This window comes from Tachysurus fulvidraco, chromosome 15 (assembly GCF_022655615.1).
Source record: "Tachysurus fulvidraco isolate hzauxx_2018 chromosome 15, HZAU_PFXX_2.0, whole genome shotgun sequence".
Taxonomy (NCBI): domain Eukaryota; kingdom Metazoa; phylum Chordata; class Actinopteri; order Siluriformes; family Bagridae; genus Tachysurus; species Tachysurus fulvidraco.
Window position 1 is genome coordinate 3,821,693 of NC_062532.1, and position 22,564 is coordinate 3,844,256.

The 22,564-nt window shown below is 36.6% G+C and overlaps 4 gene segments (V, D, J or C); all 4 read left to right on the plus strand.

The window, feature by feature from the left end:
- Positions 1-22,564, plus strand: part of LOC125138738 — a 345,797-nt gene that overhangs the window by 37,208 nt on the left and 286,025 nt on the right.
- LOC125138754 overlaps positions 2,650-22,564 on the plus strand; it is a 31,543-nt gene continuing 11,628 nt past the window's right edge. The window contains 1 exon segment of the V gene segment in view: positions 2,650-2,791. Within this exon segment, the coding sequence occupies positions 2,734-2,791 (58 nt within the window).
- Positions 8,251-8,799, plus strand: LOC125138771. The segment is given in 2 exon segments: positions 8,251-8,304; positions 8,411-8,799. Coding segments are annotated over 2 exon segments (414 nt in total).
- Positions 13,942-14,993, plus strand: LOC113648033. The segment is given in 2 exon segments: positions 13,942-14,092; positions 14,190-14,993. Coding segments are annotated over 2 exon segments (468 nt in total).

The following is a 22,564-nucleotide window of genomic DNA, read 5'->3' on the forward strand; positions in this document are numbered from 1 at the left end:
CTTGTTTTCAAGAAGGATTCATGAAACTATGAAATCTAACAGCTGAAGTGTGTTTATGCAGGGCTGCCAACTCACGCATTCAGTGTGAGAATCACGCAATTGACCCAAATCTCACGCACTCACGCCACACCCCAGCAGTAGTAAGGAAAAAAAATCGCACCGCATGATCTCGCAAAGCAACGCGCAGAGAGACCAGACAGACAGTGTAGTGAGTTTTTTGTTACAATTGTGAGGGAAATACACAATTTATTCCCATATTCCCATATTATTCCCATAATTCCCATATTATTGACCCGGGAATCTCCAATCTGTGAATATGCGGCCAACTTTACTTAAGTCCAGTTTAGCCTAGTAACTAATAGGCCAATGCTGTTATATAGTTTATATAGAATTAAGTTAGCATTAGCAGAGTTGTTAGTTTTGCATCACTGAGCAGTTATTTTACATAAATTTATTATTAAAAACAGTACAAAAGCATTTCCAGATGACAAATATCTGGACCTGCCTAGTAGTTAATGTTAAATATTGTTTTCTAAGAACAGAATGTCAAGTCAATGACATCCAAATCAATGATTAAGGCTGCAAAATCAGCCACCAGCACTTACAATAGAGCACGTTAATCTGTGAACATGTCAATCACATGTTAATCCTATTTCTGTAAAATGTTTGTGAACGTTAAATGTAATGTAAATCTCCCAAGGAATTCTGTACAGATACCAAATACTATGACAATCAGTATATACTTAATACACTTCTGCTAATGCAAGGATTTTGTGTTTGTATTTTTTTCCACACCAAACCAAGCCCCTCCATAAGCCCCCCGCCCATAGCCAAAGCCCCGCCCCCAGAATCTCACTCTAAGCTGAACTCAAAAGTTGGCAGCGCTGGTTTATGCAAAATCACCTTGTTATAATAGAAAAACATTCTCTTCATCACCCAAGTTTCAGATTCAGACATGTTCATATTCAGGTTCTTTAATACAACACCAATCTATTCCAAAGTGTTTGTGCAGCTTGCTGAAGTGGATGTCGGTGTAACTCACAATTTAAGTTTACATTATAATTATAATTGTCTGTGTGTTTATGTGCCTCTAGATGTCAGTCTTTGTAAAGAAACTCTCTCACTTTAAACATTCTAATCGTTCTCCAGCTTCATTTAACTCACCAGACAGACATTTGATTATTGTGATTCTGCAAAACTGATTCAGATTTAACTACAATAATCTGTGTATTTTAGAAATCTTAGAAGTTATCGTTTAGATCAATTATAGCATTAACATTGTGAGAATATTAATATTGTAAGATGTTTACAACTTCAAAGACAGCGTTCCAAATAAAAAAATCTTGTTGAAAGTTGAGTTTATAAACCCACACATCCTCCATCAGATGAATCTCCTCCTCATGATATAAATACATTTCAGATACATTCTCCTCCCATCATCAGCAGATAAACAAATCCAAGTGTCAGAGCTGGATCTCACTCTATTTATATGATGTGATGGTGTCTGTTAAACTTTGGAGAACAGAGAAGACTCCAGTCCAAACAACACACACCATGTTCTCTACATCTCTACTGCTCCTGCTGGCAGCTGCTTCTTGTGAGTGCTTTATCAAATTCATTCATTTACTAGATGAAGAATAAAGGTGCAGCATATATTGTGTGAGATATCACCATGTGTTTTCCTCCACAGATGTGCATGGTGAGGAACTGACTCAGCCTGCTTCCATGACAGTCCAGCCAGGCCAGAGTCTCTCCATCCAGTGCAAGGTTTCATATTCAGTTACAAGCTATGATACAGCTTGGATTCGACAACCTGCAGGAAAAGCTCTGGAGTGGATTGGAAGCATCTGGAGTGGTGGGAGCACATACTACAGTGAGAAACTGAAAAATAAGTTCAGCATCTCCAGAGACACTTCTACTAACACAATAACAATTGGAGGACAGAACATGCAGACTGAAGACACAGCTGTGTATTACTGCGCTCGTGATCGACACAGTGACACAACAAGCTGCAGTGCTGCCCAAAAACCTCATCACAATTCAATTCTTTAATTAAATAACAAATACATTTTACTGAGTAACTAATCCCCATACAGTATTACAAATATTTCAGCATAGACACCAACACCGGCATTAATAAAATAAATAAATAAAAGTTTGTTACGTTACTTTACAATCTATACAAAAAATGTATACAAATCCCATGAAATTAAATGTGAAATGTGAACATTGTATAATTTGATCATGAATTTCTGGTAATGTACAAATTAAAAGGAAAAAAACAAACACAAAGTTTTTTGATTATCTCACCAAATTATTTTTATTAATTGATCATTGGAAAACCAGAATTAGCTAAAAGATATAAACTTTAACATTTTTATTTCATGTTTTAAATTATCATTGAAACGAATATTGATTTCCCAATTAACTAATTAATAAAAACAAATGATTTACTATGTTACTGCTGATACTGTATCTGAGTGTTTTCTCTCTTTTAAACCTTTCTGATAAAAATGTTCAGTCTCTGAATTCCTACTTTTTTTTTTTTTTTTTTTTTTTTGCAGCAGGAACATATACAATTTTGCATATGCACCTGTAGGGGGCAGCAGCTGCTTATTTTTGAGAAGGATTCATGAAACCTAACAGCTGAAGTGTGTTTATGCAAATTCACCCTGTTATTAAAAACAGCCTCTTGCAGTTTGAAGTTTGTGTCACACGACTGAATCAAAGAGCATGATGATGGGGCTGAGGGTCACTCAGTACTACATCTTTGTTATGATGTTAACCAAAGGTACCTGAGACTTCTGTACTGTATATTTCTTCCCTCAGAATATCTTGACTGTGTTGATGATGATGTTTGTTATGTTTTATCTGCTAGGTGTCAATAGTGATGAGATCAGACTGGACCAGTCTCCTGCTGTGGTAAAGAGACCTGGAGAAACTGTGAAGAAATGGATATTCAATGACAAGCCACAACATACACTGGATCAGACAGAAACCAGGGAAAGCTCTGGAATGGCTTGGCAGGATGGATACAGGCAATAATGATGTAACAAATGCAGAATCTGTAAAGAACCAGCTCACTTTAACAGAAGACGTCTCAGCAAGCACACAGTACTTAGAGGCCAAGAGTCTGAGGACAGAGGACACTGCGGTTTATTACTGTGCATGAAGTTCTACAGTGACTGAAGCTGAGGAAGCAGCTGTACTAAAACCAGACACACATTGTAACTGAACTAACTGAAGTTGCTTAACTTATAATTGTAACACCGATGAACACGGTTTGATTCTATTTATTGCTCCAATTATCTATAAATATACCTGGATATAACCCTAAAATGGGCGTGGCCTAAACTAATTATCAGGAATGAAACTCTGAAATGGCAGCTCTGTCAGCATGCTGTGTGACATCCCATTCCCAATACACACTAATACACACATCACAGTCTGACTACACACTGTAATACACACATCACAGTCCCAATACACACTGTAATACACTCATCACAGTCACAATACACACTGTAATACACACATCACAGTCACAATACACACTGTAATAGACACATCACAATCACAATACAAACTGTAATACACACATCACAGTCCCAATACACACTGTAATACACACATCCCAGTCCCAATATACACTGTATTACACAGATCACAGTCACAATACACACTGCAACACACAACCCAGTCTCCCATCCCAGTCATCCCAGTCCCAATTTAACTCATTGGATGGATGATTGATTTTTTTGGATTCTGCAAAAGTGATTCATATTTAACAACAATTTTCTGTGTATTTTAGGAATTCTACAGTTTGACTCACTTATTTTTATGCATTTATGTGTATCACAGTGCAAATAAAATTCAAACCCAAGCAGCAGAAGTGTTAGGGAGCGTTAACTAGTACTACAAACAGAACAGTTAGTGACCTGACAATGTGAAACTTACAGAAATAGTTTTCACCTCTCGTCTGTTCCTCTGTGGATGTTTTTATATCTCTAGTGGGTGTGTCATGCAAACCAAATCCTGTGTTTGAACCATTTATGCTGAAACATTCAGCCCAACAACATAGCAGCAGTTTGTGTTCATTTACAGCAGCAGGAATCATTTTAATTCTTTGAGATGGGACTAGGCAGAGTTTTGTGTTACTTTACTCTAGCAATCTTCATTCAATGTTAGTATTATTTATTACATTATATATATATATATATATATATATATATATATATATATATATATATATATATATATATATATATATATATATATATATGTTCTTTAACATTAACTTCTACCTTTGAATATTTTTCTATTTCAGATTCCTGCAGTCAGACACTGATCGAGTCTGATCCAGTGATCATCAAACCTGATCAGTCTCATAAACTGACCTGCACAGCCTCTGGATTTACCTTTAGTAGCTATTACATGGCTTGGATCAGACAGGCACCTGGAAAAAGGCTGGAATTTCTTGCAATTATCCACGGCAGTACCATATATTACTCTAATGCTGTTAAGGGCCGCTTCACCATCTCCAGAGATGACAGTAAGATGCAGGTGTATCTGCAGATGAACAACTTGAGGACAGAAGACACTGCAGTTTATTACTGCGCCTGTGACACACAGTGATACTTCCCCTTAGACATCAGTACAAAAACACAGACTTATAGTCTGAGCTTACATTTCTGAAACAGCTGAAGGAGGCAGCAGAGCTCAACAAATAAAGTGAAAAAAAAGTGAATCAACAAACTGCATTCTGTATGAGACTCATTCAGTATCAGTCATTATCAGACAAATATCTACATTTTCTCTTCTTTTTCACTCTTTCCATAATGTGTGATTAGTTATTATATAAATATATTAGTTATTTGGGTTGTTAAACACAGGTTGGACAAATAAAAACACTATAATTTATGTAACTACATCCTCCTGTGGTTGTGAGGTTTCTCAGTAACATGACAAGATGTATTTTATAATGCTGTTATAATGTAAGGTTCTAAATTAAACAGAATTATAAATCAATAGAAATAAAGGGCCCTTTCCAAAATGAATATAAATTTCTGTAACCTGAAAACACCTGATAGTGTATAACAGGGGTCGGCAACCTTAAACACTCAAAGAGCCATTTGGACCCGTTTCCCACAGAAAAAAAACACAGGGAGCCACAAAACCCTTTTGACATCTAAAATGAAGAGAACACTGCATGTATCATTTTTTACCTTAATGGAAAGTATAGAAAAAACTGCAGTGTGTTGCATTTATGAAATCAATGAACTGCTACAGAGTAAACAAAATTTTATTTCTGCAAGCAAACAAAAATAGATTGAAACAGATTGAACTAACCTTAACAAAAATGATGCTGAGTTGAAGGTAACTTTCAATGTCTAATTGAGTCCTCTTCGTATTCATGACATCAAAATTTTACTTGCCAGCTGCAGCAAACCAAAAATGCGTCTGCTTCTGTGTGTCGGATTTACAGTGCTGTAGCAAGTCGGCAGTTATGACGCATATTTTGAGCGACAAACAAATTAAACACAGTTTATTTTAATGTTACAGAGCATCATAATCTTAGAATTTAGAATGACTTTTTTTTTAAAAACTAACTAACTAAAATAAAATAAATTTTAATTAAATAATTATTTTCCAAATCTACAGGGAGCCGCAGCAGAGGGATGAAAGAGCCACTTGTGGCTCCAGAGCCCTGGGTTGCTGACCCCTGGTGTATAAATCTACTCAATAACACCTGCCTTAAGCTTCTTATTGGTTCAAACATAAACTCAAGCTGCAGTGATAGATATCTCTAAAAAATACAGACATGTTTAAAAGATGAGAAGGTTTTCTCATATAAGAATCCATCCCATTTTGACCCTAAGATAAGGAGTGTCTCTATGCAAATGTCCTCCACTGTTATAGATTTAAGCAACAAAGATCAAGAGCTTTTACTTCTTCTGCTCCAACACACACCATGATCTCTACATCCCTACTGCTGCTGCTGCTGGCAGCCGTACACCGTAAGTGTTTTTACATTTGACATGTAATACAGTTTTGGTTCCTTAAAGCTTTTTGCTTTTACATCATTAAAATAACTTTTCTTTAACAGGTGTTCACAGTGTTGAGCTGATCCAGACCGGATCCACTGTATTAACTCCTGGTCAGTCACTGACTCTGACCTGTAAAGTGTCTGGATATTCATTAACTGATAGCAGCTACTGTACAAACTGGATACGACAACCTGCAGGAAAAACTCTGGAATGGATCGGAGAGATATGTTCTGCTGGTGGCACTGTCTACAGTGAGAAACTGAAAAGCAGGTTTCAGGCTTCCAGAGACACGTCCAGCAGCACAGTGACATTAACAGGACAGAACATGCAGAGTGAAGACACAGCTGTGTATTATTGTGCTCGTGAACCCCACAGTGAGACAAATAAACAACATCCCTGTACAAAAACTCCAAGTACACTGAAATAAAATTCTCCTCTACCTGCATTAATTTTTATTTTCCATCACGCTTCATATATTCTGAACGGAAATAATAAATGTTTTCAGACAAAGACAGATGGAGAAATGTTTTTACATCTTTTCAGTATTTGTAATACATATAATTTTCCAATTTTACTGACAGACCAACAGTAAAGGTTTACTCAACCTTTGGTCCTTATCTGTATCTTTTATATTTAAACTGCAAACACATTAGAAATGTTTGAACATTACAATTTTTCTTTAAGCTTTAAGGCCTGTGATGGCCGCTCTTTCTTTATTCACAGCATCTAACCAACAAGTTGAAAATCTAACGACTGACAGTGTGTCATAAATATGAGAACATGTTCTCCTGGGATTTACATTAAAGTCATAAACAATAAAGACACAATTCCTATGAAGCCAAGACATTACAGCTCCAGACTGCATAATCCTCACCATTTGATCAACTACACAGTAAGTACATAGTAAGTAACTAATATTTTCCTGTTGATAGACTGCAGCCGAATAATGGCGCGATTGTTGTTTACAGGTATTAAATGTATTGAACTGGTTCACCCTGAAGTCATGCTGGTTTAGTCTGGTGAACGATTTTCAGTCCTCTGTAAGATCACTGGAAACTTACCCACTAGACAGTTCTAACTGGATATGACAACAGGGACATGCGCTGAAATGGATCAGCTGGTACTGTAGCTCCAGTGATACTCCAGCGATTTACTAAAGAAAGAGATCTGTCCTCAGATGACATGTACAGCAGTTTGTGTTCATTTACAGGAATCATTTAAATTCGTTGAGATGGGACTGGGCAGAGTTTGGACTTTGGCCACGTGCATTTGTTTGTTTTGTGTCATATGTTTGCCCCGCCCTTGTCTCTTATTCCCTGCCTATGCACACCTGTTCCTCATTTGTTGATTCTCTTTTCTATTTAGTTGAGCCGCATTTCTTTGAGCATCTGTTGTATTCTGTTGTCTTTTATTGTCATCCTGTCCTGAGTCCGTGTTCCTGTTCGGTGTTTTTTGTTAATAAATCCTTGTTTTATTTTAGCTATCCTGCATTTGGGTCTCTTTTATCCCCGTGCCCGTGACACAGGATCCTCAAGCATACATAATAATTATTATGCTAAAATTTATTTGTATTCCTTGTTTCCTTCATTGAATCTTAAAGATTTCTGTTTTGGGAAATGACAGTATTTGATGAAAAGGCTGGCATAAATTAGCTACCAAAGTTAAACACAGACTTACTATAGACACATGACAAACCCACATTTTCAGATTCATGGAGGTGAAAGAACCAAAATGTTTACAGTGTCTCTGACTTACATGTTACCACTTGCTGACTTTTACTGGACTGTTCTGAACATTGTCTGGACATTTCCTTTGATGTTAGATTAATTAATACATTTTTGAATTTTTCATGTCAAAATATAACACAACACACAACAGTGTGACTTTCCTACACACTTTCAGGAGTCTGTGTAATGAGATCCAGTCAGTAGAAAAGTTTCACAGTGTGACAGAGTGAGAACTATGGAAACTGTTTAAAATCAGAGGATGAAAGTCATTTACATACTAAATGTAACTTACAGATTCAGTGTAAAATAAATACAAACTAATTTAAACACCAGAAAACATTTTTCACTGTGATTATTGACACCTGTAGAAGACCAGCATAACAATATGCAAATGAATATGTAAAATGTTCTCCTTACAGCTACATATAGAGAAATATCAGCCACGGTCACTGTGGGCTCTGGAGAGTTTAGCACTGCTTTTAGTTATACGATGTTCCTTCCAGTTCTGCTGCTGCTGGCAGCTTCATCCTGTGAGTTTCACTTCACTAATGATCTCAGAGCTGCTAGTAAATTCCTGCAGTTATAACCTACTGTACATAGATTTTTGACTGGAATTGTGACATGTCTTTTTTTCAGATGTGGAATGTGCAGTAGAGCTCACTCAGGACACCTCAGTGATGTTAAAGCCTGGAGATTCTTTAATCCTCAGCTGTAAAGTATCCGGTTACTCACTTACTGATAACAGTTACGCCACAGCTTGGATCCGACATCCTGCAGGGAAATCTCTGGAATGGATAAACCACATTTGGGGGGGTGGAGACATGTATCATAAAGAGTCTCTAAAAATCAAGTTCAGTATTTCTAAAGATGCCTCCAGCAGCACGGTGACACTGAGAGGACAGAACATGCAGACTGAAGACACAGCTGTGTATTACTGCGCTCGTGTAACACACAGTGACACAACAAGCTGCAGTGCTGCACAAAAACCTCATCACAATTCACTTCTTTAATTAAATAACTACATTTTATTGAGTAACTAATCCCTACATTCCAAACACCTCATACATTATTTAAAAGCTTCTCAAACAATTAGGAAGATAATGAACTACAAATTGTTTGTGAACATTTAATTAGAAGATAAAATATCTGCAGTGTTTGATATGATGAAGATTTCTGTAAAGAGAATGTTTATTTCGTGTTGTTGGAAGGAGTCTCCAGTGTCAGAGCGAGATCAGGGTTAAAGCTGTGACTTTATTTACAGCATGAGAAAGTCTTCAGGACAGAAAAGTTTCTACATTTTCCACAGTTTCAGGACAAATGTTGAGGGAAGGACTGTTTCTAGCTGTAATAATGAACACGATAACAGGAAATAACTTTGTAGTGAGGTGTCTTCTTAAAATGATTCGATTTGGTTCCTTTTCTAATAGAGAAACATTCTGTTGTAGAGATTTACATAGTACCTTATCATCCACTCATCTATCCAGTGAGCAGCGTGTGGTTGTGGGTTGAACACCTCCATAGTGGTCATGGAGTATTTACGTATTTGACTGGAGGTAAATCAGCTCTATTTATGCATTTATTCCTCCTGATTGTGATTCCAGCTGCAGGAACACTACAGGTCGATGGTTCATTTCCTGAATTTAGAAACACAGAGTCTGTTCAGCAGCACAGAATCTGATGAGAGATCAAACTGAAATGTAGATGTTTACTGCAGCATCACTACTACAAACTCCTGGAATTAAAAATCACCTGTAGGGGGCAGCAGCTGCTTGTTTTCAAGAAGGATTCATGAAACTATGAAATCTAACAGCTGAAGTGTGTTTATGCAAATTCACCCTGTTATAATACAAAAACATCCTCTTGCTCACCCGAAGTTCAGATTCAGACATGTTCATATTCCGGTTCTTTAAATGACTCTGTAAATAACCTGCAGCTCATTTTCCCCGTCTGCGTCTGCAGGTTTTATGTGTTCAGGAGTCCAGAAGAGAACAAATGTCTGTGCTCTTATTAATAGAAAACAAAACTACTGGAATTAGAGGTGTAAGAATATATATACTGTAACTAATCATATAATCATTCAGTATCACGAGACAATAATCAGGGTAATGTATTCAGTCACTCGGTCATCATTAGGAAGTGTTTTATTGGGTCAGAGTGCAGGCTCCAGAGTCCATCCCAGGAACACTGAGCGTACATTCTGGTCATGTTACACATTCACACACTCATTCACACTGAGGGGCAATTTAAAGAAGACGAGTCACCTGCTTCACTCCTGATTCCATTTCTTGAAGCAGATTATTTTAGACTTATGATTTAAGAAAGAAGAAGAAGAAAGAATAGTTTCAACGTCTAGCTGTTGTGATATTAGATTTCAGCTTTCTCTTCTGCTCACTAGAGATTACAAATCTTCTTTAGGATTTAAAAACACCTGATCTAGAATCTTCTCAGCTCTTTCTCTCTGGATTCGTCAGATAAAGCCTCTAGAGGGTTTCAGCCTATACCAGAATGAACTTCATGTTCGGCTACACGGTTTGATTATAATGTTCAATGTAGTTCAGGAAAGTGTTAATTACATCACATATCATTATTTGATATCATTATTAATAATAACAAACAGCTGAATTATTTTCCACATTAAATTGATATGGAGATGAAACGGGGTGTGAGTGTGATTAACAGCTGCAGAGCTGCACTCAACACAGCAATGTTTTGTCTGAAACACATGATGTTTTTATATCTCTAGTGGGTGTGTCATGCAAACCAAATCCTGTGTTTGAACCATTTATGCTGAAACATTCAGCCCAACAACATAGCAGCAGTTTGTGTTCATTTACAGCAGCAGGAATCATTTTAATTCTTTGAGATGGGACTAGGCAGAGTTTTGTGTTACTTTACTCTAACAATCTTCATTCAACGTTAGTATTAATTATTACATTATTAAAAAATATTTAGTTTTGTTCTATTTCCAATGTTAATTTCTACTTTTACATATTCTTCTATTTCAGATTCCTTCAGTCAGACACTGATCGAGTCTGATCCAGTGACCATCAAACCTGATCAGTCTCATAAACTGACCTGCACAGCCTCTGGATTTAACTTTGGTGGCTCAGAAATGGCTTGGATCAGACAGCCACCTGGAAAAGGACTGGAATGGGTTGCATGGATCTCAAGTGGCAGTGGTAGCATATATTACTCCAGTGCTGTTAAGGGACGCTTCACCATCTCCAGAGACAACAGTAAGATGCAGGTGTATCTGCAGATGAACAACATGAGGACAGAAGACACTGCAGTGTATTACTGCGCCCGTGAACCACAGTGATACTTCCCCTTAGACATCAGTACAAAAACACAGACTTACTATAGACACATGACAATGTCTGGACATTTACACTGATAAAAGATTATTAATTTACTTCTCAACTTATTTAGAGTCATGTGAAAAAGAATGTGCATTGAATTTTGGGTTTAATTCTTCAGTTATAATACAATTTATCTAGTCTTTAGCAGTTCTTCAGATTGGATAATAAAACCTCAGCGGAGCAAGAAAACATGATATTTCTCACCATTTCATTATTTATTTAACACAAATGAAGCTTATATGAAGCTAATATGAGAAGCTATGTGTGAAAACTAAGTACAGCCTCACTGCTTCCACAGGAATCAAGAGGGTAAGTAGCAGCCAGGTGCTGTTAATATAATGCAAGTGAATAATTGATCAATAGCAAATGTCATTTATAATATCTCTATAAAAACAGAAGTTTATTCAGTTTGCTTATCTGGAGCATTCAGGTGTGTGTTAAAATAACAGCAAGAATGAAGGACATGAGCAGTTATCTTAGAGAAACTGTCCATCAATTTGGAAAGGATTATATGGTCATTTCTAAAAAAAATTTTATTATTATAGAATTCAATAGTGTGTACTTCCTAAGTAACATGACTGTATAACATCACACAAACAAGTGTTTTATAACTTGTATAACACGCTCATTAGCATGAACTACTAAACATGCATAAATACACACAGTTCAGAAAGAAAAACTCCAGTCATTCTTTATGTTCATGATGGCAGTTTAATGATGAAAATCAATTATCAATCAATTATCGCATGAACATGTTTACAACTCCAAAGAGAAAGCATTGAGTTATATTACCCACACATCCTCCTTTAAATACATTTCAGATACATTCTCCTCCCATCATCAGCAGATAAACAAATCCAAGTGTCAGTGCTGGATCTCACTCTATTTATATGATGTGATGGTGTCTGTCAACAAAAAGTGAAAAACAGTGAATCCACAAACTGCATTCTGTATGAGACTCATTCAGTATCAGTCATTATCAGACAAATATCTACATTTTCTCTTCTTTTTCACTCTTTCCATAATGTGTGATTAGTTATTTGGGATGTTAAACACAGGTTGGACAAATAACAACACTATAATTTATGTAACTACATCCTCCTGTGGTTGTGAGAAAAACACAACCACATAAAAACACCTGATAGTGTATGAACTTACTCATTAACACCTGCCTTAAGCTTCTTATTGGTTCAAACATAAGCTCAAGCTGCAGTGATAGATATCTCTAAAAAATACAGACATGTTTAAAAAATGAGGTTTTCTCATTTATATTTATGTACATATAAGAATCCATCCCATGTTTGCCCTAAGATAAGGAGTGTCTCTATGCAAATGTCCTTCTCTGTTATAGATTTAAGCAACAAAGACCAAGAGCTTTTACTTCTTCTGCTCCAACACACACCATGATCTTATTACTCATTATCCTAACCCGGATTACACACAAATTATATAAACATTTCCAAGCATGGTTTCCTAACACTGAGGTGTTTTTTTTTCTTCCCCAAAATTCTCCTCCACCTGCACCTGATAAGATTACACAGACCACAACACAACCATTTTCATTTTCCATCATGTTTCACATATTCTGAAATAAAATAATAAATAACTAGATTTGTAAAGTTCTTCGTGACAAACTTTATGTTGGCTTTGACGTTACAAGTATTCGTAAAGGCCGGTGCTTTTTGGAGGCGAGTGGACATAAGGGTCAGTGTTACTTTTGGAAGCAAGTAGACAGAAATCTATTGTGCCAAAACATTTGTAACAAGTGGAGATGAGCATGTGATGTCATCCAAATACTCTTGAGGACGTTCTCCTCATTGTGCTGAGTGTTTTGATATGTCACAAGTTCATGTTGCGCTAATTTTTATCTTCACGTGACATCACATGACATCATCAGAATACCTGTGAGGACGTTCCCCTCATTGTTCTGAGTGTTTTGATACTGTATGTCACATGTCCATGTTGCAAACAGTTTTTTTGATTTTGCATATTTTGGGGGCGGGGCTGCAGGACAATCGAAAGGCCAGTCAGTACACCAATTTAAACCTTTGTTCAGATTATCACCCTAAAGGAGCTGGCAGAGTTTGGTATAGACAGTCCAAAAGCTTGCCGAGTTATAAACCTCCAAAGTTTATAATGTGAGTCTATGGGAAAAAAGGCCACTTTGAGACCTGGTACCGGAAGTACCGGTACTCAGATTGCTTAGAAAAGTAATATCAACAAACTTAAGACCAGGCTCTACAACATATCCGAATTTGATTCATGTGGCTCGAAAGCCCTAGGAGGAGTTACTCTTGATAAATCTTTGTCTAAGCTTAAATAAGAAAACAGAAATGTTAGCTTCTACAAAGCGACATAATTATAGACAAAAATGTTTAGGAATTCTAAATATTATAACAAGTAATTTTCCATTTTTACTGACAGACAGAAAGTTTCCTCAACCTTTGGTCTTTATCTGTATCCTGTATATTTAAACTGCACCCACATTAGAAATGTTTGAACATTATGCTGTTCTTTAAGCTTTAAGGCCTGTGATTGTCGCTCTTTCTTTATTCACACAACATCTAAGCAACATGTTGAGGATCAAAGGACTGACAGTGTGTCATAAATATGAGAACATGTTCTCCTGGGATTTACATTAAAGTCATAAACACTAACTACAGCATTCTTATTCTTATTAAGATGTTAAAGCTCCATTATATCAGCATCTTATTAAACCAGACTGCATCATGCAGACTGTTTCATCAACTACATCATAAGAATTAATATTTTGTGATTGTGTTGTTTTAACATTTGTAGGAAATGCCTCATGTCTTCCGAAAGCCTAAACACTGTCATGCAAATCAAACCCCTTCATAAATGATTAGAGGTGTTCTCAGGAGAAGTGAGGATCTGGGTTCAGGTTCAGATCAAACCATGTTCTCTACACTTCTACTCTTGCTGTTAACAGCTACATCTGGTAAGTGTGTGGAGAATTTTGGAAAGATGCAGATCATTGTGATCATTTTCCTGTTTGATAGAATGCACCTGAATAATGGCATGATTGTTGTTCACAGGTATTAAATGTATTGAACTGGTTCAGCCTGCAGTCATACTGGTTAAGCCTGGAGAATCATTTTCAGTCCCCTGTAAGATCACTGGATACTCAGCCACTAGTCAATGTACTAACTGGATGCGACAATCAGGACAAAAACTGGAATGGATCGGCTGGTACTGCAGCTCCAATAATACTGGCAGCAGCGATTCACTAAAGAACAAGATCCGTTTCTCAGCTGAAGCTTCCACCAACACTGTGACTTTACATGGGCAACAATTTCAGACTGAGGACACAGCTGTGTATTACTGTGCACGAGAGCCACAGTCGTTCAGATTACTGCTGAGGCTGTACAAAAACCAGGGTCATGCTGTGTTGAGCTCCCTTTAGTCTGCATTTGGTCATGTCCTGTGATGAACATTAGACAAAGACCTGACTGAAGACTGAACATTGAATTTTAGACCTAGGGTTAGCTTGATTTAACAGGAAAATAAATAATTAAAACTTTTGAAATTGTACATATTCAAACACAGACAGTATCAATCCTGCACAAGTGATACATAACATGTTACCTAACTCACAGTCATTTAACCAACTTTATTGCAGATAATGTGGACTTTCTATGGTCAGATTTTGACATTGTTTAGTAGAAATAAATCTAAAAACTACAGGTTTTCCTTTACTGAAATATATTTCTCTTTAGCAGGTCCCTCGAGATCAAGAAAAGTTTTACCATTTCAAGATTTCATTCTGATTGTGGTGCAGATATGAATAAAAAAATAACAATTTTAGATGTTTTATAGCATGAACATTGTGGATAGAAGTGATTTTCCAAAGTTAAAATCTTATTAGTTGGGATTATAAAGTTTCTATAGAAGACTTTTGTCAAATAAAATAGTTTTCATCCCTTAAAACACCCACACATCCTCCATCAGATGAATCTCCTCCTCATGATTTAAATACATTTCAGATACATTCTCCTCCCATCATCAGCAGATAAACAAATCCAAGTGTCAGAGCTGGATCTCACTCTATTTATATGATGTGATGGTGTCTGTTAAACTTTGGAGAACAGAGAAGACTCCAGTCCAAACAACACACACCATGTTCTCTACATCTCTACTGCTCCTGCTGGCAGCTGCTTCTTGTGAGTGCTTTATCAAATTCATTCATTTACTAGATGAAGAATAAAGGTGCAGCATATATTGTGTGAGATATCACCATGTGTTTTCCTCCACAGATGTGCATGGTGAGGAACTGACTCAGCCTGCTTCCATGACAGTCCAGCCAGGCCAGAGTCTCTCCATCCAGTGCAAGGTTTCATATTCAGTTACAAGTGAACGTACAGCTTGGATTCGACAACCTGCAGGAAAAACTCTAGAGTGGATTGGAAGCATCTGGACTGGTGGGAGTACAACTTACAGTGAGAAACTGAAAAATAAGTTCAGCATCTCCAGAGACACTTCTACTAACACAATAACAATTGGAGGACAGAACATGCAGACTGAAGACACAGCTGTGTATTACTGCGCTCGTGAACCACAGTGAGACAGAATAGTGGATTCCTCTTACAAAAACCTTATGAGACATGTTACAGACATCCTCTCAGTGTAACTAATAAATCATCTCAGTCACACTTTTACTTTTTTCCACTGGAATGAAGTCAGAATCGTTTGCAGCATTTTAAAACACAGTCACACAAAGTCATTTTTAAATAAAAAAAGAAAACATTATTGAAAGAGTCTTCATTCTGAACCATTATTAATCCCTTCATTTTACAGAATTTTTAACCAGCAGTTGGAATCAGTGTTTAATGAGTGGATTCAGGAATAATACAGCATGTTTCCAGCAGTGTGTTGTGTTTAACACACAGTCTGTTCTCATAGTCTGAGCTTCAATAACTGAAACAACTGAAGGAGGCAGCAGAGCTCAACAAATAAAGTGAAAAAAAGTGAATCCACAAACTGCATTCTGTATGAGACTCATTCAGTATCAGTCATTATCAGACAAATATCTACATTTTCTCTTCTTTTTCACTCTTTCCATAATGTGTGATTAGTTATTTGGGTTGTTAAACAGAGGTTGGGCAAATTAAATAATTTATGTAACTACATCCTCCTGTGGTTGTGAGGTTTCTCAGTAACATGACACGATGTATTTTATAATGCTGTTATAAAGTAAGGTTCTAAATTAAACAGAATTAAAAATGAATAGAAATAAAGTTTGCTGTGTGTTTTCTTATTATAAATTAACATGAAAACACCTTATAGTGTATAAACTTACTCATTAACACCTGCCTTAAAATCCTTATTGGTTCAAACATAAGTTCAAGCTGCAGTGATAGATAAAAAATGCAGACAGGTTTAAAAGATAATTTTCTCATTTATATTTATGTATATAAGAATCCATCCCTTTTTGACCCTAAGATAAGGAGTGTTTCTATGTAAATGTCCTCCACTGTTATATACCGTATTTAAGCAACAAAGACCAAGAGCTTTTACTTCTTCTGCTCCAACACACACCATGATCTCTACATCCCTACTGCTGCTGCTGCTGGCAGCCGTACACTGTAAGTGTTTTTACATTTGACATGTAATACAGTTTTGGTTCCTTAAAGCTTTTTGCTTTTACATCATTAACTCTTACGGGTCGCCGTGCCGAAGTGACCACTAGGGGATGACCCAGAAACAAGCTTCAAATCAACTTTAAAGCATCAAATCCTCCAAAAACACGAAAAAACCTATTTACCTAGTAAAGTTTATACTCTCAATAATTTTTTAAGCCCACACACAAAGCACAATATGATTCACAGCCTTCATACTATTAGAAAAAAAATTTAGACAAAACTGACCTAGGTGGCGCTAGACCGGTTTTTCCCTTACCTTTAGACGCGTCTCTTTCTTCACTGGGGTAATATATTCCAACACAAATAATCCACAAAAATCCACACAGGTCCAAGGAATTGAAATCTGTAAACCTTTTAATCCAAAACGCAAATATTCCGTTAGTGTTCTGAAAACTAATTGGGATATTCAAAAATTCAAAGTCTACGTCATATTTATAGCCCAGGTCCTAACGAATCAAATAAGCCCTCATTTGAGCCAATCGGTGCTTGTATGGCAGAGATAGACGGCTGAGAAGCCAATGGTGGCATGACCTCATTTTTGGGAACCCACCTTTGACTGACAATTACTCCTTCCAATAGCAATGAAATGGGCTGGACCTATACAGCTGTTTAGCCAATAAGCAGACGATTCCAACGGTATGCGACATGCCTTACATTCTTTGCCTGTGTCTGCGTGAACTGGATGCGCAGAAGAATTCTTGCGTAATCCCTGACCTTTTGTCCCTCTCACAGCTCAGGGTGTCAAGTTACAGGCCTGTTTTCACACCAGAGTGATAGAGAGAGAGTCTAGGCTTGTTTATGGCCTTTCAGACTGAGCCTGCAGCCTTTTATTTCAAAGTTATATAGTAAACAAGTACACAAAAACGCTGCACCAGACGACCAGGGCCGTAGAAAAATATTCATATTGAAGCCATTTTTGGGTCTTTTGACTTGAATTTTTTTTGGTGAAAGCCAAGACATGTGGCTCTGACTCTCAGTTGTTATTTGGTCCCTAACATGTTCCAGAAAAATAAGATTAATCAGTTTATCAGGTAAACAACCCAGGCGGAAATGAAAACCTGCATTCAAACCCCTTTAACTTTGTGCCAGTAAGGCCTAGAATCAATCTGAAACTAGAAAATCTCTTCTTTCTTCTGTGTGTCAAAGTATGTGAGAGCTGTACCACTTTTTGTTGGGTAGGTCATGTAGGCGAAAAAGCTGCAAAAGGGGGGCAATGCTTAAAGGGGTTAAAATAACTTTTCTTTAACAGGTGTTCACAGTGTTGAGCTGATCCAGACCGGATCCACAGTATTAACTCCTGGTCAGTCACTGACTCTGACCTGTAAAGTGTCTGGATATTCATTAACTGATAGCAGCTACTGTACACACTGGATACGACAACCTGCAGGAAAAACTCTCAAATGGATCGGAGAGATATGTGGTAGCGGTAATACTTACAGTACTACAGTGAGAAACTGAATAGCAGGTTTCAGGTTTCCAGAGAGTTTTCATTTTTCATGTCCAGCACCACAGTGACATTGACAGGACAGAATATGGAGACTGAAGACACAGCTGTGTATTACTGTGCTCGTGAAGCTCACAGTGACACGACAAGCTGCAGTGCTGCACAAAAACCTCATCACAATTCACATCTTTAATTAAATAACAACTACATTTTACTGAGTAACTAATCCCCATATTACAAATATTTCAGCATAGACACAAACACTGGCATTAATAAAATAAATAAATAAAAGTTTACTTAGGAATAATAGTCTTTTTTTTTTATAACTAGATGAAATGAAATGTGTCTGCAAAAGACATTTATTATAAAGAACAACATCCATTCACACTCAGCACTCAGGCTTTAACTCTTCATCCCGAATGAACAAAAACAATCCAAAAACTCCTCAATCTATATCTAATAATTAGCAATTAAATTTGATATGTGAACATTGTATAGTTTGATCATGAATCTCTGGTAATGTACAAACTGAAAGGAATATGTAGCATCTTGTACCAGTCATTTTAGATTTCATGTCCCAGGCACCCTAAATTTCAACATCTACTCCTCAATTAACCGATGAGCAACCCAGTTTTACACCCACACCTGGCTCCAGAATGTCTGGAGTCTCCACAAAGACCAGATAACCCCATGCGGCTCATTGGGGCCTGCAAACAGAACTCTCTCTCACACACACACACACACACACACACAACACAATGAGACATTCCGTTTACTAATAAAACCCAAGATAAGGTACTCTAAGGTTCTCATTCTTATAACCCTTTTTGTAATGTGTTTCTTCTTTTAAGGCTTGCCTGACTTAAAATTATTTGCTCCTTAATTTCCTGACAAGGGTGTATTTTATTCATGTGTCATAAAACAACATTGTATTTAAAAAATCCGTTATACTCTATCATCATATCTTACTGATCATGGCATGTTAATTTTTACCTGTTCTAATGCCGTATGCCCCTTTAAGGTCTGATGTCAGAATGTATACGAAGCTATCGTTTTCTTTTTACTTCCCCAATGAAAGTGCATCTTGTTCATGTTTCATTTTTGTTTCTTTGCCTTTATCTTTGCCTTGATTAATGATCTATGTATGTAATGTACCGCTGCCTTCATACCGTCATTACCCTTCATGTTTAGTATCCAAATGACCACAAAATTATCGGTTACTCATTTTTCAAGCACTGGTGTATTTTATTTGAGCACGAAAGGTGCCATACCATCTTAATACACCCTGGATCAAACTTTAAAGTCATCTAAAAGTTTGATAGCTAAACCACGCCCACAGACACCTGAAACAAAGGGAGTTTTTCCCTTCAAAATCCTGACCAAAGTATTGGTCATCTTCCCAAAGATGGGTGGGTGTTCGCGACCTTTAAGTTGTCAGAAACACCACTAATCTGCTATTCAGTTTCTCACTAATGGTCAGACTTTCCGAACAGCTTCAAGATGACTCCATCTTCCTTCAAAGAAGTTCCAGCAAGCTTCACTTCCAAGAACGACAACTGCTCTGATCTTCAGGAGAACTTGGAAGAACGTCTGACCCCACCCTAACTGACTTTTCAGAGATTTCTCTGTTGCATCCGGACTCTTGTTCAGTAAGCCAATGCAAGTAACCGTTTCCTTTACAAACCAATTTAGATGCATAATTTTAAGTAGGAATCTTTCATTGAATCTTAAGGTGAATTTAAGTTTCTGTGACGATTTCCCAGTTAGGGTGTGATTAATTTTTGAGTCTAAGCTTGCCATTCCTTTCCTTCCTTTCTCTAGTTTTTCTTTCCAGTCTCTTCCTCCCTTTCCCCAATTAATTTCTTTTGTTTTATTTTATTTTCATCTTCATTTTCCCTATTTCTTTTGTTTGTTTGTTTGTTTGTTTGTGTAGTTAGTTTTATGTTGTGTTTGTCTCATTCATTAAATGTCATAATTTTGAGCCACAGGTGATTTGTCTCTGAGTGTCACTCACAAATTAAGGTACCTGCAACATCGGGTCTGAACTACATGCTCTATTGAGTTAATTTAATTTAAATTACGTTATACAGTAAAAGGAAAGCGAATCTTTCTTGGCCGGGAAGATACCGCCTTCATAGAATTAATAAAGGTACATGGCCTGTTCGCTGGACGAACAGACCAAATAAGCGTAACCTTAATTCCAGTACCGTTAATTTCAACTTAGGTTAAAATATTTAGAAGTCACTATAACACGTTATAGTTACTTATAAATATTTACCTTGCTTCGCGAGCCAAAATCGCTACAAATAAAAGAAACACAAAGTGTTTTATCATCTCACCAAATGATTTTTATTTATGGATCATCAGAAAACCAGGATTAGCTAAAAAATGACAACATCATGATGGACTGGACACGTTTGTGTTGTTCAGTTATAATCAGTGATCAGAAAACTTTACGTTCTTCTGGATGTTCCAGTGATCCACAGTGATGGTCTAAAAAGACATGAGATTTAATGAGTAAAGAGCAGTGATGAAGCTGACAGCAAGAAACACACCAAGAGTTTTACAGGAAGCTTTTTCTCCTCTCGTCTGCAGGAGTGTTAGGGAGCGTTAACTACTACTAAAAACAGAACAAATGACCTGACAATGTGACACTTAAGGAAATAGTTTTCTCCTCTCGTCTGTTCCTCTGTGGATGTTTTTATATCTCTAGTGGGTGTGTCATGCAAACCAAATCCTGTGTTTGAACCATTTATGCTGAAACATTCAGCCCAACAACATAGCAGCAGTTTGTGTTCATTTACAGCAGCAGGAATCATTTTAATTCTTTGAGATGGGACTAGGCAGAGTTTTGTGTTACTTTACTCTAGCAATCTTCATTCAATGTTAGTATTATTTGTTACATAATTTTAAAAAAATGTTTTGTTCCTGTTTTAATATTAATTCCTACTTTGAATATTCTTCTATTTCAGATTCCTGCAGTCAGACACTGATCGAGTCTGATCCAGTGATCATCAAACCTGATCAGTCTCATAAACTGACCTGCACAGCCTCTGGATTTACCTTTAGTAGCTACTGGATGGCTTGGATCAGACAGGCGCCTGGAAAAGGACTGGAATTTGTTGCAATTATTGAGTATGATAGTGATAGGAAGTTTTACTCCAGTGCTGTTCAGGGCCGCTTCACCATCTCCAGAGACAACAGTAAGATGCAGTTGTATCTGCAGATGAACAGCATGAGGACAGAAGACACTGCAGTTTATTACTGTGCCCGAAAAGAATACAGCACACAGTGATACTTCCCCTTAGACATCAGTACAAAAACACAGACTTACTATAGACAAATGAAAGGCTCACAGTCTGTAACAAAAAATGTTAAAACATTTAAACTTTAGTTTTAAATTTTTTATTGTAAGTTTCTTTTCTTTTTTTCAAGCTGCTTTGAGAAAAATTAAAAAAAGTAAAGAAAATTGAATTAACAGATTAAGAACTATGTGGAAGTAGATAATTTGGTTAAACCAAATGATTTACTATGTTACTGCTGATACTGTGTCTGAGGGTTTTTCTCTCGTTTAAAACCATGCTGATAAAAATGCTCCAATTCTGAATTCCTACTTTCTTTATTTTCATTGTTGGTCCATGTGAAAGTTTTTTTTTTTTATTATTGACAGCAAGAACATTATAATATTTTGTATCTGCACCTGTAGGGGGCAGCAGCTGCTTGTTTTTGTGAAGGATTCATGAAACTATGAAATCTAACAGCTGAAGTGTGTTTATACAAATTCACCCTGTTATATAAAAAACACCATCTTGCTCACACGACTGAATCAAATGTACTTTGCTATAACCCTAAAGTGTGGCCTAAACTAATTACCAGGAATGAAAATATACTCTGACTGTTCATCAAACCAACAAACTAGTAGACATCACAGTCTCAATACACAATGTAATACACACATCACAGTCTCAATACACACTGTAATACACAGATCCTCAACATGTGTGTATTACAGTGGTATTGGGACTAATAATTAATAAGAATAACATGCAATTAAATGTGAAATATGAATATTGTATAATGTGATTACATATTTTTTCGGTAATGTGCTAATTAAAAGGAAGAAAACAAACACGAACAGTTTTTTAATCATCTCACCAAATGCGTTTTATTAATTGATCGTTGGAAAACCAGAATTAGCTAAAATATTTATTTTTATGTTTCTGTACTTGTGTAAAGCTGCTTTGAGACAATGTCTATTGTTAAATGCATTACAGAAATAAATTGAGTTGAATTGACAGATTGAGAAATTGGAAGCTAATGTTCACAA